Source organism: Ictidomys tridecemlineatus, chromosome 5 (assembly GCF_052094955.1).
Source record: "Ictidomys tridecemlineatus isolate mIctTri1 chromosome 5, mIctTri1.hap1, whole genome shotgun sequence".
NCBI classification, from domain to species: Eukaryota; Metazoa; Chordata; class Mammalia; order Rodentia; family Sciuridae; genus Ictidomys; species Ictidomys tridecemlineatus.
Window position 1 is genome coordinate 134680241 of NC_135481.1, and position 19387 is coordinate 134699627.

Here is a 19387-nt window from a genome sequence, read left to right on the forward strand (position 1 = left end):
GCCTCTCTTCTAGCTGGCTTTCCTCAATCCTTCCACATTTTCTACCAAAATATAGAATCCACAGCCCTTAGTACTGGGTTCCCATCAACCTGGTAGGTTAATAGGCAAGAACTCTTTCAGAATAACCCCATGTCAACAGTCTACCTAGGTCCAGCACATGCCCAAAGCCAAGTGTGCATGCTCACAGCCCTGCTCTGAGTGAGCACTAGTGTACTGTGTGGTAGAAGGCTAATATATCTAGGTTCAAGCCCATGGTCTGTAGGGTAAAGTGTTTCTGCCTGCCTGGCTTGAGTACTCTGTCCTTCAATGTTCATGGTCAACTATGGGTGCTTCCTCTTATTCCACCATTTTTACTAGTGGGAGGCTATAAAAAGCATTCCCATTCACTGCTCCCTATATGCTGAGCTGAAACCTGAATGGATATAGCATAAAGAACCAAAAGGAAGTGAAAAGAGCTTTTGTACTTTTGATTTACGCTGTAGTTTTTTTGTTTGTTTTTTAAAAAGGGAAAGTAAGCCTGAGGGGACTGCTATTAAAAGAAGCACCCACATAAGTAAAGGGATTTGGATACCTACAACACTAACCAAGAGGCAGACCACAGGGAAGACAGTAAGTCTTCCTATTTTCTTTCAAGTTTGCAGGTGTGATAAGTCTGTTTAAAATGGGGGTTTGCAATTCAATTCCATCAGCCCTCAATAGGTGCTTCCCTTAGGCCTATGCTTTTGGTATTATGAGTTTCCAACTTCAGATACAACATGATAACTTAGGAAGGTGATAGCTAGATGTTATTTAAACTAGAACGTGTCTATTTATACCTACCTATACATAATACATACACCATTCCCATGAAACCAGGATTAGATAAGGACTTAGTTCTGAGGTTCATGAAACAAAGAACACATTAGGCAATACTATACTGAACCACATATTATTGACACTTCAGGCAGATGGCCTGTTTATATTCCAAGAGCTTCTAAACCCCAAATATCATATTTTTCTGTTCCCCATAATAGTTTTGAGAAAAGAACTTCATTAAAACCTCCAATATAACTATTCAAAATAAATCATAGTTTAGTCTTTTCTAGTTTCATTCATTCATTTTTAGTCTTGAATTCTTCAAAGTAAGTGAAGCTAATCACCTTAAATCAAACACTAAGTATATTCACTTTAACTAGATGAATGAAAAGATCAGTTTAAGATGAACACTTGGAGATAAGATGGTGCTCTTGTTAACCTCAAAGCTTCTGAAACATTAGGTTTTGAGTTGCTCCTTCTGCTAAGGAACCACACTGAAGTAAATGTGAGTTGACTTCCTGATGACTTAGCTGGTGGATGGCATCCCGTGACCCCCAACTCCCATTTATACTTTTGGATACAACCAATATTGGCTTTAGATTTATCAATTACTTTTGTTAACCCTTGGTAGAGACTGTTTTCATATATATTTTCAAATTTGGTTTCCATTTTTGTCTGGTAATTACTTTTCTTAATAACTATAAACTTTGATTTCATTATATATCTATTTAATCCTGTATGGAAAATGATGGAATCAAAACATTTTCCTCTCCTGCACCATCCCTTCAGTATTTTACTTTTCAATATGGTATATTTTACTGTTCAGTTTGTTTCTCTTAAATAAACCTACACCTCCATTAGTTTATCTGATAGCTTTAAATGGTACCTTGTGAACCCTCACTATTAAAGATGGCATCAGCAGCTCACATTAAGCTTTAAATGCTGTTCTACTACACTGAGCTCCACATTTGTTTTGACCCACAGTTAAATAGAGTTAATGCTCATCATCATTCTTTTGCTATATTTTTTTCTAGCTATCTCTTGCTGGACTCAAGTTTGTCTTTGAATAGATTCCTCAAGAAGGATTTCATGAGAATATTCTTTCTCAATTTCTTATGTTTAAAAACTCAATTTATTTTACTTTATTTTATACTTAAAAAAATATTTCACTGGGGACTGGAGCTGTGGCTCAGTGGCAGCGCACTTGCCTGGCATGTGTGAGGCACAGGGTCCAATTCTCAGCAACACAAATAAATAAATAAAATAAAGGCCTATCAACAACTAAAATACAAAAATTTAGAAACTATTTCACTGAATATAAAATCATTGAGTCACAAGGATTTTTGTCGCTGTTGCTTCAGAGTCCTCCCGTGTTGCCTGATAATAAAGTGGGAATTTCCCCTTTTAGAATAGGGCCTTGGTCTTTCAGCCAGGACACCCAAATAGATCTTTTCACTTGAAGTCCAGTAACTACTGAGCTACACTGCAAGACTGGCCATTCTGAACACATTGTGTCCTTTAAAAGTGTAGACTCATGCTTTCTCATCTATCTAGAAACTTTCCTGGTTTATAACTCAAAAATTTTGTGCTTCTCAACCATACCACTTACTTCATTCTTGTTTTCGATATGTTGTCTTGTGTTACTTTAAATTTTGTCTTTGCTTCTTTAATGATTTTCTTTTCCCCTTCACTTTCTTCCCTGAACTCATGTTCCTTTTCCTCCTAGCTTAACATCTTGTCCCTGAGATTTTGTATTTTTTATTTACACTCTAGTTTTTTTTTATTCTAATTTGTTCTATATGACAGCAGAATGCATTATAATTCATATTACACATATAGAAAACAATTTTAATATCTTTGGTTGTACATAAAGTATAGACACACCATTTGTGTCTTTTATACATGTACTTAGGGTAACGATGTCTATCTCATTCTACCATCTTTTCTACCCCTATGCCCCCTCTCTTCCCCACTGACCCCTTTGCCCTATCTAGAGTTCATCTAATCCTCCCATGCTCATTATGAATAAGCATCCTTATATCAAAGAAAACATTCGGCATTTGGTTTTTTGGGATTGGCTAACTTCACTTAGCATTATATTCTCTTGACTCCATCCATTTTACCTGCAAATGCCATGATTTTATTCTCTTTTAATGCTGAATAATATTCCACTGTGTATATATACCATAGTTTCTTTATCCATTCATCTACTGAAGGGCATCTAGATTGGTTCCACAGTTGAGCTATTATGAATTGTGCTGCTAAAAATATGGATGTGGCTATGTCCCTGTAGTATACTGTTAGTCAATGGGTTAACACTTTTTTAAACTCGTAAAGCATTTGGTTATGATTTTCATTTGTTCTGTGCCAACATCTTTTCTAGTACTGTTCTTGGGCATCTTTTTGTTTCTTATGTTCTTTTCTTTATCATTTTTCTTATGTCTGACTAGATCCTGAATTTGTATGCATTTTCTGATTACTCATTTTTGAAGACAGTTTTTCCTTGATCAATTCTTTGAAGAAGATTCATTTGGGAGAAGAGCCAGGGTCACCTTTTTTCAGACAGAACTGAGTCTGTGTGCACGTAGGGTGGGGAAGGTATTCCTGAGCTGCTCTCCCCAATCTAAAGCCACAGGGGGCCTTGAGGCTCATGTAGAAGTTTTTCTCCCTTCTTGTAATCACATGGTCAGATCACTTCCTGCAAATGCTACTTGTCTAAGTCCTCATTCAGTCCTATCTCCAGTGCATTATGGAGTCAAACTGGATCTAGGAAAGCTCCTGCCACCAACTTGTATACTTATTTCCTTTATTTTGAACGAAGGATCTTGATTTTGAATTCCATAGTATATCCCCACCTTGGAAAATGCTATGTGCCAGTTTGTCTTTGTTTTTGCTTCTTTTTTCCTAAGATCTGTAGCTCCAAGTGTTTTGTTGTTGTTGTTGTTGTTGCTTGTTTGTTGTTTGTTTTTGTCTATTTCCTCTTCTACTACTCCTGGTTTAATCTATCAAAAAACTTTCTGGGGCTGGGATTGTGGCACAGCGGTAGAGTGCTTGCCTAGCATGGGTTCGATTCTCAGTACCACATAAAAATAAAGGCATTGTGTTGTGTCCATCTACACCTAAAAATAAGTATTAAAAAAAATTTTTTACTTATTTTCTGGCTTGGGGTTTTAGACATCTAATTGCTTCACAGATGAGAGTTTTTATTCATGTGTCTTTTTCTCCTAGGTACTTGGGGTAATTTCCCTAGGAAGGATAGAAAAAGACTGAATTTACCATGTTCAAATGTTTGTCTTTAAAATTATTTTGAATATAGGGTAATACATGGTCACTTAAAATTCTACACAATACAGAGAAGAGGAAAAAATAAAAAGCTATTCCTTGAAATCTTATTACTCTAAAATAATCCTTGTTAACATACAAACACATATCCCTTTTTTTTTTCAATGCACAGAAATCAAATTTATCCCCATGATTTTATTCTCAGTTAAAACTGGGTCTTTTCTTGGACATACAGATCTAAATTACAATTTTAATAGCTTTGTGATATTCAAGAGAACGTCCTTTTAACCAAAAGTATCATAAGACACTGAAATGTTAAACTTTAAAATAAACAACCCCATAAACCAGAAGTCATGCCCCTTAAAGATCAAATTTTCCACATTTTAGTTTCCTTGTAAATCAGAGAAAACGAGGGGTTTATTCCACAGTCCTTTAGAAATAAAATAAGCAGACATAGGTCTTTAAAAGTTAGGTAACCAAGGGTTCTTTTTAAAAGTTACTGTTTCCATGACCTTTGTTCCCTCTATAATAAATATGCTGTATTTTCCTGGTTTCTCATTTACAAGATGGATAAAATCCAAACAAAATGGTCCTAGTCTCATACCATTGGTGAACGGTCTCTACAGGTCATTAATCAGGGAGACAGTCAAGATAATTACAGACCACTCCTTTTCACATCAACAGGTGAGCTTGAGCTGTGATGTCAAGCAAGTGGACTTGTACAGACTGCCTGCAGTCTGAGTTTTCATTAGGCCGTCTTTTCTAATCCATTTCCTTAATTAGGAGAGACTTAGAGCTATACAAGCAAGAAACTGCAAAGCTGGTTGTAGCTGTGAAGAAAGGAGAAAAAACATTCTGTTCTTTCCCTCAGCAGACGTTAGAAACAACTTTTTCAAAGAAACATCCCCTACACAAATGAACAAACCTCCAGATGGCAAAGCACTAGCATATGCCAAGGAACAAAATTATAAGTAAATGTTATTTACAAAAATATTCTAACAAGTGTTTGAGGGTTGGGATATGTGCCTTACAAAACTGGGTAACCCCTGATTCAGCAAACCAGCAATCAGGCACAAGACCTGGAATGAGACAAGGCCAGTAATCAGCCTCCATCAAGTCATCAAGCAAGTCACCACCAACAATGATAGCCCATGATGTCTGTTTGTTTACTGTATATCAATCCTGTAAAGTAGGAGCTGTTATTATTACTCCTAATCATAGATCTGGAAGCAGACTCTGAGAGGCTAACCTGTCACACTGTTAGTAGGCAGGGGTATGGAACTTGGACCCAGGCGGGGGTGCCCCACAAGGCTCACTCAGTCACTGTACTGCACAGCCTCATGTGTTAACCAGCTGTGGAAACCCAGAAGAGGTTGCAGGATATTTTAATTGAGATGGTCAGAAAAGGCAGTAATCAGGTTGGGAACAGAATGCTAGACAGGACTCTGGCAAGCAGAGAGAGTTTCAAAAGCACAGGAGAGAGGAAGGAAAAAAACAAGCCTTTGACAACCACACGCCATTTCTAATAACAAATCTCCCTCATCTAGCTAGTTAGATGGTGTTAACAACTGGAAGGTAAGGAATAAGAGATGAAGATCTGGAAGTCTGGTCCCAGCCCGCCTCTCATTATCACGTGGCCTTAGGCTAGCTGCTAATCCAGGGTAGGCCTCAGTCTACTGCCAAGTAAGAAAGTAATAGGCTATCAGGTTCAGTTTTAAATAACTGAATATTTTAATATATATTAACTTCCTATCTAAGGAGAATAAAAAGCTATTAAATCAGCAGATTCAGATGTGAAATTGTCATTCATTTAAACAAATACTTATAGAGTATCTTTTATGAAATAAGCCTACAGAGTATTAAATTATAGAAATAAAAATATGGATCCCCATCTTAGAGAAGATAAATATAGAAAGACTAAAGAATAAACAGACAATTACAACATTTTGTGAATGTTTAACAACAAAAACTTGTACAGTGTGAGACTGAGAGGTAACTAATTAACTTTGCCTAAAGGAAAGAATAAAAATCACAAAAATTTTCAGTAAAGTGATGCCTGTTGAGGTAAATTTTAAAGAAAAAACAGGGCTCTGCTAGGTATAAAGAACATTCTAGAAAGAGAAAACATTATGTGCAAAGGCATGGAGTTCGAGGGAAGCTCAGTTACAAGGCCAAGTGTGGTTGAGATGGAAGATTCCATATTAGATGAGGCTGCAAAGTGGGCGGGGTCAGATGATAGAATGCTGCAGTCAGGTGAGCAACTCAAGTGTCCAGGCACAAATGCCAGGTTAAAACAATAAAGTTCATTTCGAATATTCCTAGCTAGCTCACAGGCAGAGGTGATCCTATACCCACCACTCTGATCATTGCCAGTGCTGAAAGTGAGTGACTAATTCTTGCCTGTCACAGGAGAGGAAAACCAGTGACTATGGCTAGGGATAGGGAGGCAAGAAAAACCACAGCACAGGTTCAAAGAACTGAAGACATAGCAGGAGCCAAAACTCAGGCAGAGTCATAGGAGCTATTCTGAAACATCTCTAGGATATCACAAAGGAAAGAGCTCAAACAGATGTGAGCTCAGTATAGCTAGAGCTCACCTGTGGACTAACAGGAGAGGCTAGAGCCCCACATCAGGGAGAATCACACCCGTGACAGCCTCTAAAGGTCACTTACCTACATTCTTTTCTTCACCCTCACCTTTGATAGTAGCAGAGACCACTAGATGCTTCTGCTCAGCCTTCTCTGCAGCAGAGCATCAGTGTGCAGAACCCCTGGGAAGTAGGACAGGAGGGAAGGGCCGCTGACAGGGAAAAGGTTTTATGAGATACTTCTTCTTCCCTGTTAAAAGTAAGAGTCTTCCTGCCTGCCTTTGACATTGCCATGTGAGCAAATGATGTTTGAAAACATGGCTACCACCTGATACCCAGAGAGAAGTTGTCCCAGGGGCGCCCAAATCACCATTCTTAACTTCACTCCTCAAGAATTCTTGTAATGTAAGAAGAGTATGTAGCATCTTAGCAATAAATGCTTTATTATTGACAGTTCTAACCCTCAGAGATGAACAATGACAGAATATGCAGCTTCAAAATGCTCTGGCAACGGCTTGGCAGGACTGTCCAGTGGAGCCAGGCACCAAAAAAGTTTCTATCTCCAGGTTTTATATGCTGCATTTTACTACTGTACCTTCTAATTTCACTCAGCACATCTCCCTCTCCCTCTCCCTCTCCCTTCCCCACCTCTCTCTCACAAACACAAACAAACAATTCAGTAGCACAAAAGCAGTAAATGAAAGTAAAATGCTATATATTTGGGAAGAAAATGAAGGATATAAGGCAAAACATAATGGATGTTATAAACACAGAAAACAGTCTCTGGTTTAAAAAAAAATGGGCAGGGGGGAAACTGCCCATTGTCTTTGTAAATTTTTGAATGATACTCTAAAGTTTTAAACAAAGTTATTTTAAACAAACAAACAAAGACTCATGAGAACAGAACAGACCTGAAGGACTTTCAAATAAATACAAGGTATGCAGGGAAGAGAATGGCAGTAAGAGAAATACAAGATTCTCACTATAGCCAACACTAACTTATTGGGAAAATGTCTTTTAATGGAAAGTTAGGACATTCGAAAAGAATCCTGGTTTGGGGAGAATCCTTCTACCTATGATTAAAACAAAAAAAATGACAAAATGTCAGCCATTGTTTACAGAGTTTGAAGGCTAGGTTGCCTAAATGAAATACCAGAATGATATCCTTTGCAGATTACCTTTGCATAGTCTTCAAAATTTTTTTTAAAAAAATTTAGTTGTAGATGGACACAATAACTTTATTTTATTTACTAATTTTTATGTGGTGCTGAGGATCGAATCCAGTGCCTCATACATGGTAGGCAACAGTTTTGACAACAAGTATGTCTTTTCTAACAGACCTCAATCTCAATATTTTCTTTCAGTTTCCACACCAATTTCCTGGAAATTGTTTTACCACAAACACCACCTTCCTCAGGCAGGGTGCTATCTATTATGGGTCATGATTCTGCTTCCAGATGCTTTCAGAATTTTGTATTGCCTGCAAAAAGAAGTATGCCCTTCTTATTTCACATCTGTTTTCTATGCTTTTAGGAAACTGGCAAAGATTAGGCCAAAATTGAGGTACATTGTGACTGCTGGTCTGCACCCCAGCCTGTTCTGCAGTGCAAAGAATCTCCAAGTCTGGTCCAACAGAGCCTTGAAGGCTTCCTAGTGGGCAAGGAAAATGGGTCCAAAAAAGAGAGGTCCTTCTTTTGTCCCAGCAAAAGTATCCAACCAATTCCTTAGGTTCTCATCTTTACATGTAAGAACAATCAATACCTATGATCTTTGCTACTAAGTGGTTTTTGGTTGTAACCAATTAATTAAAGTACCAAGAGATTAAACCAAATTAGCTATAGTTAAGCAATTAAAAATTTTTTTGTGGAAAGAAAAACGGGAATATACAGACACACACTACAATTGAAATGCAAGTCTTATAATACTTATTCATACTACACATGAAGCACTGTTATTTCATATCTTGTTTTAAAATAAAGTTAACAGTTTTCAAAACACCTGCAAATGTTTTGACCCTCCACCCATTGAAAGGTGGGAACGAACCTATGTCCCTCCCCTGGAATATGGGTAAGCTCCTACTAATCAAGATCATGTGACTTCTTAAGCAAGGTTATTAAGTGTCATGTAAATATATACCTTGGGCTCTTGAAAAGCTAGCTCTCTAGAGGCTTCCGTGGAACCCAGCCACCAAGCTATGAGAAGCCCCAACAATGTGAAGAGGCTAACGACAGGCACTGGCCATCAGTCCCAACTGATCTAATCAGCCTTCAAGGTTCCCCAGCACAGGCACCAGAAATGTGTATCGAACAGTCTCCAAATGATTCCACAATACCCCGCCCCACCCCCACACACATACACCCTGTTATCATGGAACAAGTAAACTATTCCCTATTATGCCCTGCCCAAATTCCTGACCCACAGAATCCATGAGTATAATAAAATAGCTATGGTTTAATGCCACTCAGTTTGGGGTGGTTTGTTTCATAGCAATAGTAACCAGAACAATAGTACTAGATATAACCTGCTAACCTAATATCATGACTCATTAGTGGGCAGTTTGACAAACACTGGTTCAGAGGACTCTAATTCAATATTTGGAGCCTGGCATTCAATGGTACAGAGTTCCCACAAAGTCTGCACATATTCAGATGAGGTTGGAATTTCTGCAGTTGGTAACAGATGGGAAGGGTGGAATGGGGCAAAGCAGACTGTGGGGTTCTGTGATACACACACACACACACACACACACACACACACACACATAAACACACACACCAGCATCAGAAAGGTTTGAGACCCACTGGGGTCAAAACCTGAAGCATGAAGGTAGGACATATTGTTCTGGCCTGAGTTTCTAGAAGTTCCCAGCTTTCTGAGGCTGATCTGATGCTCCTGCATACTATCTACCAAAATAGATACTTACAGTCCCCATGTTCTGCAAAGACTTTTTGGTCTAAACACAGCCTGTGAACCTTCAAGGCTGTCAGCCCCTCTTCAGTTTCAGACTTTTCTGTTAATGGATAACTTTCATCTAAATATAAACTCAGATTAACCTGCTAAAGGATTACCAGAGTCTAAAAAGGGAGGAGGAGGGGAGTAAGAAGCATTTCTGGTGGATGCAGAGTGCTCAGCAGACCAGACAACTTAAGTAAAATTGGTTCATGGGGTTTCTTTCTTTAAATGTCACTAATCATGCTATAATTATAGAACTGGCCCTGGAAAAGAAAAATGCATGGCTTGCACAGGACCCCATGAACACATGGAAATGGTGGCTTTGAGGAACCCTGCTCCTGAAGGAGGAGAACATTCTTAAAGCAAGCTCCTCATGAAAGTAGGTCATCTCAGGGAACTGACTTCAGGGAGGGCCCCTCAAAATGGAAGGTCCAATTCAGAGGGGTAGTAGGAGGAGAAATGGGAAGAAGCCTGCAACCAGAATTCATCTGTCTTCAAGGAGAAGAGATCTGATGCATTACTTACAGTGAAGAGCATTCTTTCATTACCTTCTTGGTGACCACAAAGACAAGAACAAACAACTTTTGAGAAGATCAGCTAGGAAGGGGAACAGGAATCTACTGAAAATGCCCAAACTAACTTACCTGATTTACACACAGCATGTCTGCCCCAACTAATAAAGGGAAATGTTTTACTATTATTTTAGATAAACCTGAAATCTGGATATGCTGTTGTTCAGTGCTCTTTTTAATGTATAATGCATGCAGATCATTAAGTTTCCGGAAAACTGTATCTGGAGCAACTGGTAAACTAAAGTCACTTTTGAAAAGAGTGAATGACAAGCACAGAAGCAATAGCAGCCCCATCAAGACATTTAAGCCAGAAGACTCCAGCATGGGATGGGACACAACAGAAGGAGAATACTAGACTGAGTCCTGATTTCTATGTTGCACTTAGATAACTCAGTAAGAATCAACAGGAGGTTGAAACCCATGGACAAAGAGCTGAGAAACTGGGGCAACAGGGGAAGACTGAGTACCAAGTTTCTTTTGGCCCTTTCTACAGAGTAGAGAAAAATGCAGAAGAAAAGGAAGTCAACAAAACAAAACCCTAAGCAGGGTTGAATAGGTTGACTGTTCCATATGAATGTTTGTTGGCCACGGAGAAAGAAACTTCTCTGTTTATCTGCATGGAACTTGGCTAAAGCAAAACTAAGAATGGAGCATGAGACTTCAGAAACTAAGACTGAAGATGAACTGACAAAGGAAAGTTGCCTGTTAGGCAGAGGAATAACAAACTGGAACAAATTTACTTACTAAATGACAATTTCATACTATTTAGCCAAATATATGCAAAGAATGCAAAGACAGGGAAGTTACAGTCTCAATGAGGCAAGAATAGTGATGATGACAGAGTGTGCTTCCTGCTAAGTCAGAGGAAAGCATGAGGAATGATGGGGATAGAGAGACAGACCACAGGGGGCAAGAAAGATTTCCTGGAAAAGGTGATCTCACAGCTCATTCTTTAAGGGCTAGCTGGAATGGGCCAGGTAGAGAAGGGAGGGAAAGGAAGACTGTTATAGGAAAAAGAAATGATATAACTACCCAATTACCAACTTTTGGCTATAGACAAAAGCCAGCTCCAGCAAGTCTCCAGATCCAATAATCCTTGATTCCTTGGCAGCCAAAATTCCACCTTTGTTGAAGGTTGTTTGTGCTATTTGTATATAATATTCATTCTTATTTGACTCTCCTCCTTTTCTGAACACTTGGAACAATCATGCCCCTCCACCAATGCCCTGCCATCAACCTGGTGTTGTCACTGTCCAGCCAGCAATGTCAACAAGTTTCATCCCACCTCAGTAATCTTCAACTCCACCCCACTTCACTTGGAACCCTCACAACCCAAAAGTGTCCCACACTGGAAATTTTAACTCTAAATCCTAGTCTCTATCTATCTTGCTGACGATCCTGAACCCTATTCTTTCCCTATTAATTCTCTGATGGCCAATCCTTTCACTTGTGTTCTCTCCTCCCAGTCCAACTCCCCAATCTTTATAGACCTTGGAGTCTCAAACTATGATACCTTACTCAACCACCTCTCCCATACTCTTTTGTTCCACCTTCTGCTCTCCTGCTTCCACAATATGTGGCAAAGCAACAACCCTCAATCAACCTTCCTGTTCATTTCCTCTGCTTCTACACCCAGGCTGCTGAGCACTGCTGGAGAAAATCACGTGGCCTTATGGACCAAGGCCATGAAGAATTCATGGTCTCTGTTACCAGCTGCCTGAAAATCCTTTGATGAGCCCCAGACAATGTACTTAGTCTTCATAACACTCTCCCTAACCAATGATGTCCTCCTGTTCTCCTTCACTCTAAGAATATGATCTCCCTCCTATTTCACAAAGAAAAAAATGAGGAAACCATGCAGTAACTTCTTGCCTGTGTATCACCTACAAAAATAATGGCATTCAATTCTTTCTTTACAATGTCTCCTAAAATAAGCGTCCTCCTTCTAGCTAAAGAGTTAATCTTATCACCTAGGCTTACCTTTTCAGAGATCCCTCAAAATAACTCTATCTTGATCATTTGTTTTCCTCTAATGACTTTGCCTTTTATATATTCATATATTTTTCCATTCAACAAAATGAGCAAATCTTCTCTTGACTCCTATATAGAATCCATGACATGCTACAATACTGAAGCCCCTTCTGAAAAAAGAAGCCTTGGCTAATTTATTCTACTTGATATGATCTGTGTCACAGATGTCATTTAAAAAAAAAAACACGTTTAGTATTACTATGTTCATTTTTGCTGGGCTCTCCTCTTTTCCTGAACACTTGAAAAACAAGTCACCCCCCTCCACCAATGCCCTGCATTCAACTTGGCAGTGGACCAAAATTAGGAGTGAGCTAGAGGACAGCAGATGGGCAGAGGCAAACAGTGTCCAATCTATCAAGCAGGGGGTGAGACTTGAACTCAATTATTAAATCTTCTCTAAGAAGATGTAAGACAGATGAAGCAACCATGAGTCTGAACCACTGTTAAGACCTCGCTGCTCTTTTCCATAAAGCTGCTGTATATCTCAACCATAAAAGACTTGAGACAGACCCCATGTAGCTAAAAGACAAGCTGTCAAAAAGTGCTGCCCAGGAGTTAAAACTCACCATTTGGTAATCATCATAGTTTTGTTTCAGGCAAAAATCAATGAATACTAAAACTAGTTGTAGAAGTTTAAAAAATTAAGAGGTATTTACATAGTCTCAAATTATTCCCTCCCCCGAGATATTTATTCATTTCAGAAGGGAAAAACATAAGGAAACCTGAAAAATCCCATTCTAATCCAGTGACCGCAGGGAACATCATCAGTAAAAGAACCAACAGACAGAAGGGACCTTCTGCTATGATGCATTGAGGTGACAGAATGTCACCTCTGTGACATTCCTCCCAAAGTGTACAAACTGAATCTATAGTGAGAAAACATCAGACAGAGCTAACATAAGAAAAACTATACAAAACACTTGGTCTGTGCTCTTCAAAAATGCCCAGATCTCAATGGATAAATACTGAGGAACTGTCTCAGACTAAAACCTAAAATGACACAACAATTAAATGCATAATCCTGGACTGGACACTGGATCAGAAAATAATAATATTTTTCTTTTGCTATTATATTAGTTTGTGCTGCTTTAACAAAATACAGGCTGAGCATCCCTAAGCCAAGAATCTAAAATCCAAGTTGGGCCTAGTGGCATGTGCCTAAGGAAGCCACTAAGCCACTAAGGAAGCTGGAACAGGAGGATCACATGAGCCCAGGAATTTGAGGCCATCAGAACATCATAACAGACCCTGTCTCAAAAAGAAAAAAAAAAATTTCTTTCTTTTTTTTTTTTAATTAAGGGTTTGGGCTGTAGCTCTGCAGTAGAGTACTTGCCTAGCATGCACAGAGCCCTAGGTTTGATCCTTAACACCATGTACATGCATACTCCCCACACATACAAATAGTAATAATAATAACAGCCCTCAAAAAGGTGAAGTCTATATAAATATTCCAAAATTTTAAAAAAATCCAAAATCTGAAAAACTTCTCTGGTCCTAAGTATTTTGAATAAGTGGTGCTCATCTTGTGTCTTAAACTGATAATTTATAAACAATATAATTTATTGCTCACAGGTCTGGAGAGTGGAAAAATCTAAGATCAAGATGTTAGCAGATTCAGAGTCTGGTAAGGTCTGTCTCTTTTGTAAGGGCACAAACCCCATCCTCATTTCCTAATCACCTCCTAAAAGCTGCACTTCTATTATACATATATTATTTATATATACATTACATATATAATAGAATATATAAAATATAAATGTATATATTTTATATATGTATATTTATTAGTTGTAGATGGACATAATATCTTCATTTTTATTTATTTTTAAGTAGTGCTGAGGATCAAACCCAGGGCCTCACACGTGTGAGGCAAGTGCTCTACCACTGAGCTATAACCGCAATCCAAGGCTGCACTTCTTAATACAACTGCATTGGCCCAACATATAAATTTTACAGAGGGGACACAAATATTCAGACTTAGGAGCCATAAAGGAAATTAGTGAGACAAATGGCAAATTTGAATAAGGTCTGTGAATTAGATAACAGTATTATAACAGTGTTAATTTCATGATTTTGACAGCTGTATTGTTAACAGTATATCCTTGTTTTTAAGAAATATACACTGAAAGACTATAAAAGGACATCAGATATATTCATTTTCAAATGGTCCAAAATAATAATATGGATACAGATATAATAAAAGATAGTAAAATACCATTTCAGTAATATCAGTAAAGAGAATGCAGGAAGTATTTATACTATATTTTTTCAAAACTCTTCTAATAAGCCTAAAATTAATTCAAAATTTTAAAAGTTTTTTTTTTCTTTTTTGTTTTGTTTGTTTTTTCAACAGCCCCGAGCTGTGAATATTATAAGGAGAAATTGACTGAATCATAACTCTGGTAAATGCCCTGGAAGATGGGGTACAAAACATGGACTCAGGATCTAGAAGAGTAGAAAGCTGATTTAGTAGCAAATTTATGTAGCTGGTATGCTTCAAAATTTGTACCTGAAAGAGAACACATCATTTGCAAATGACCATGGACATTTTAAATAAGAAGGTAATAATAAGCCTCCTCCTTTGGCTTCTTCCTGTCTTTTTTTAATTTATTTTTTAGTTTTAGGTGGACACAATATCTTAATTTTATTTTTATGTGGTGCTGAGAATCGAACCCAGTACCTCACCATGCTAGGCGAGTACGCTACCACTGAGCCATATCCCCAGCCCCTCTTCCTGTCTTTTATGGCTTTTTCTGGAAAGACCACACCATCTAAAGTGTACCAGTAAAAGGGCCCAAGAAGACAACACTCGCCACAGAGAAGCCAAAGAAAACAGATACCCCCCCCACCAAAAAAAAAAGCCCTCCAAAGAACTTAGAGTCTTTTTTAAATGAAAGTTTCCAAACATACATGAAAATAATAGTATTGAGAACCCTCATATATCTATCACCCAAATGGTGTGACAACTATCATAATTGTGACACATTTGCTACATAGATTTTTTTCCTGTAATATTTTCAAGAAAATTTCTGAAATTTTTTCCCAGAGCATAAACAAAATATATGGCAAAAATATAAATAATAATTATGAAAATATTTTACTATAATCAAATAAGTACATATTCAAATGATGACTTGCTATCCAAGCAAAGTTTCTTTTTAATTGGGATGGCAAAAATATGGCTCTGTAAATGGATACAACCTCTCTAGAGAACAATTCGTCAATATGTTCCAAAATCCTTATTCTGTTTCCAGGAGTTATTCTAAAGAAATTATAAGATATACATACATAGTTGAATCAGTAAGAATTTCTTAGCAGTATTATTTATTTCTTTTTTTAACTCTTTTTTTTATATTTATTTTTAGGTGTAGATAGACACAACACAATGCCTTTATATTTATGTGGTGCTGAAAATCGAACCCAGGTCCTGCTCATGCTAGGCGAGCACTCTACTGCTGAGACACAATCCCAGCCCAATATTATTTATTTCTAATACAGAAATAAAGATGATAGGGAGGCTAAACACATAAATGTCCAAAACTAAGAGAATGAGTAAATAATTCATGGCTTGTCCCTAAGATGGAAATACTAGACAATGGTGTTGCTGAAAGTGTGGCCCCTGAACTGGTGGGTTGTGGTCTACAATTAAATACAGAGTTTAAGCCAGAATGTTAATCAACAACAAAAAAATTGTTAACAGCCAGACATTCTGGATGAAGACATCCGACATAGGCTCCTTACTTTGTCCTGAAACTATATGAAACAGTTTGTCTACATGACCACAGATTACCTCCAGAACACATCCCCAGTTTGCTTACTCTTTCCACCAAACCAAGACTACCTCTTTGAACAGTTGCAAAAGCCCTTTAGCCTACTGCTATTTCTGTGCCCCCTGTAATTCATTTTTCACTCAGTAGCTAAAGTGATTGTTCTGAAATACTCACGAAACCATGTTTATGTGGGATATGTTGCAAATAATATTTTAAATCTTAAGAACAACGGCCTGAAACCAAATTGAAATTTATAGAAGTAGAATAAAACTCAAACATGGAAGAAACTAAAAAGATTAAAGAATTAGCACCCACCACCACGGGGGGGGGGGGGGCGCTCTATTGGGCAGGGATTCTCAACACATCCATATCTAGTTATCTTCCTTCCTAAACCCACAGGAAGATTACCCTTTCCCATCCCTTGCAGTTACTAGTTTCATCCAAGAGCCTGAGCTGTCACTGAAGCATTTAGCTGAGGATGTGCAAGTCCCTCCAGTATTTCCTGCTCTGACAAAATAAACACTTAAGTAAGTGTTCAGAAGGCAATTCAGAGGTAATGCCTCTGAGCTTTGGTTAAACCTCTTTTTTTCTATGCATTTTCAAAATTAAAATTAGATAGTAATGGAATCCTACCATATTTCTTAAAACATATTTTTAATTGTAGATGGACACAATACCTTTATTTCACTTATTTTTTTAATGTGGTGCTGTGGATCAAACCTAGTGCCTCACAACATGCTAGGCGAGCACTCTACCACTGAGCCACAATCCCAGCCCTCTACCACACTTTTTATTACCTCAATATAGTAAATATTTTCCTTGTCATCAGTAGTTGATAATAACTATTGAAAATTCACCAACTACTGAGAAAATGTTACACTACAAAGTTGAGAGATGAATAACAGCAAAATACCATTCTTGAGTATATCTCACCCAGTGCTTTGAAAAGAAGCAAAATGAATAAATAAATACTTTCTCCATATAATTTCCTTCCTTGTTCCTTTTATTCAGCATAAAAATCTGGTAAATTTTCATGGAGGAAAAACTAGAATTTTCTTGACAAAATTAGAAACAAGACTATTTTTACATCAAAATAGTATCCTCTTGGGGCTAAGGTGATAAGCTCAGTGATAAAGCACTGGGTTCGGTACTCAGCACCACATAAAAAATAAATTAATAAAATAAAGGTATTACATTAATCTACAACTAAAAATATATTTTAAAAAATACTATCCTCTTTACTTTTTAACATGTATTGGAGATACTATCCAATGCAATTAGATAAGAGACTGCAATTAGTGATCTAAAAATTAGAAAAGAGGTAAGCTCAATTTACAACAATGTCTGGGAACCCTAAAGAATTTATGAAAGAAGTACTACTATAAATCAGAGAATTTAGCAGGTTATACAATAAACATCAAAAATCAATAAGATTCATTTATTTTAGAAAAAGAAAATCAGTTAGAAAATCTAATGGAAGAGAAAATCCTACTTGTGAAAGAAAAAAAAAATCTAAGCATAAGCTTAATAAGGACAACTATGGTAAAAACACTCCCCTAAAACAACAGATCTAAACAAATGCAAAGATATACTATATTCTTAGACAAGAAGACACATCATCATCAAGGTATTAGTTCTCCCTGTACTAATTTATACATCTAACATAATCCCAATAAAAATCTCAATTTTCTTTTTGGAGGTGGGCAAACTGATTAAAAAGTTCATCTGTTAAAAACAAACAAAAAGCATGCAATGAATGGCAGAAGAAACTGAAAAGGGAATAAATAAGGGCTAGCCTTAACAGTTATTAAAACATATACAAATGCCTTATAATTACAACAATGTTGTAATGGTGTACACTAAACATATCTGACTCTTAAAAGAGAAAATCCAAATATGGACAGAATTATGTATGAAATTTATCATAAAGCATATTAAATTGGTAGGGGAAATAGTGCTGGGAAAAATTCCACAGCCATATCAATACGCCAAAATAAATTTCAAAGGGATCAGAGAAGTAAATGTGAAAAATAAACTCATTGAGTGCAACAGTAAATATATTATAATGTGAGAGTAAGGAAAAGTTGCCTACTATGACTCAAAGTCCAGAAGCAATAAGGAAAACCTTATTAAAATTGATTACATAAAAAATTTAAATTTGCATGACAAGTTACCTTAAAGTAAAAATAAGAATGTAAGAAACTGAAAAATATATACTTGCAAATTCAGAAAGGGAAGCCAAAAAGGGAAATAATTTAGAAGAATACAAACAGATAATTCATAGAAAAAAGAATGCAAAAAGCTTTTAAACACATGAAAAGATGTTCAATTACTCTTGATTATGAAAAATATAAACTAAAATGTCAACTAAAACTACAGTGAGATATAATAAAATACCACTCTATCACAGACCAGTGAAGAATAGAATTTCTGAAATGCTCCTGATAAAAATTCCAAATGGTACAAGCCCATAAAGAATTCAGCAAAATTTAGCAATATTACACATGAAAAATGAAAGAATAATGATGTAAAAAGTCATTTAATAACAAGTTTGGAAACAACTTAAATGTTCTCTAATGTGGGCTGACTGACTAGAGTACAGACAGATCAGTTCAGTGGAATACTCCTATACTCCTAATACTACTAAAAAGAAATGGGAGTTGTTTCTAACCACAGCATGGATGAACCTTGAAAACATCATATAAAGTGAAAACAGTCAGACACAAAGGTCAGAAATTAAATGATTCCATTTAAATGAATGTCTATTGGCAAATGAAATGTCCACTGGCAAATCCAAAGAGACAGAAAGTAGATTAGTGGTTGCCAGGCCTGAGTAAAGGGCAGGAACAGAAGGCAATGGAGAGCAACTACAAATGGGTACACCGTTTCTTTGATAAAAAAAAAAAAACGTTTCTTTGATTAAAAAAACATTTTAGAATCAAGTGGTAAAGGTTGTGCAATTCTGTGAATATGCTAAATACCATCAAATTACAAGGGTGCGTATAATGAATTATATCTTTTTTTTTTAAATGTATGCCTCCACATCCGGCTATGGCGTGATCAAGAATATATTGTTAAATGAGAAAAAGTAAAAAATACAACATGTAATGTTACCATTCATTATAAAGGGATATAAATACATAAATGTACCTATCAATATAGATAAATGCAACAGACTAAAACACTCAATATGCTAAAATCTTTTGATTTAATAATAACATCTTGGACTGGGGTTGTGGCTCAGAGGCAGACTGCTCACCTAGCATGTGTGAGGCACTGGGTTCGATCCTCAGCACCACATGAAAATAAAATAAAGATATTGTATCAACCTACAACCAAAAAATAAATATTTCCCAAAAAATTTTTAAATAAAATTTAGCTGGCCCTCTTTTAAGGA

At 36.9% G+C, this 19387-nt stretch overlaps 1 protein-coding gene across 5 annotated transcripts in view; it reads right to left on the minus strand.

Moving 5' to 3' along the window:
- The window catches only part of Pde8a (phosphodiesterase 8A), a 154425-nt gene that overhangs the window by 103786 nt on the left and 31252 nt on the right, over window positions 1-19387 (minus strand). Inside the window, exon 1 of one of the 5 annotated variants that reach the window (XM_021722921.3) lies at window positions 9589-9688. The exons of the other annotated variants lie outside the window; for them this stretch is intronic. Within the exon in view, the coding sequence (XP_021578596.1) occupies window positions 9589-9597 (9 nt within the window). The 5' untranslated portion in view covers window positions 9598-9688. Of the gene's footprint in view, window positions 1-9588; window positions 9689-19387 lie in introns of those variants that run through there. 5 annotated transcript variants of the gene reach the window in all.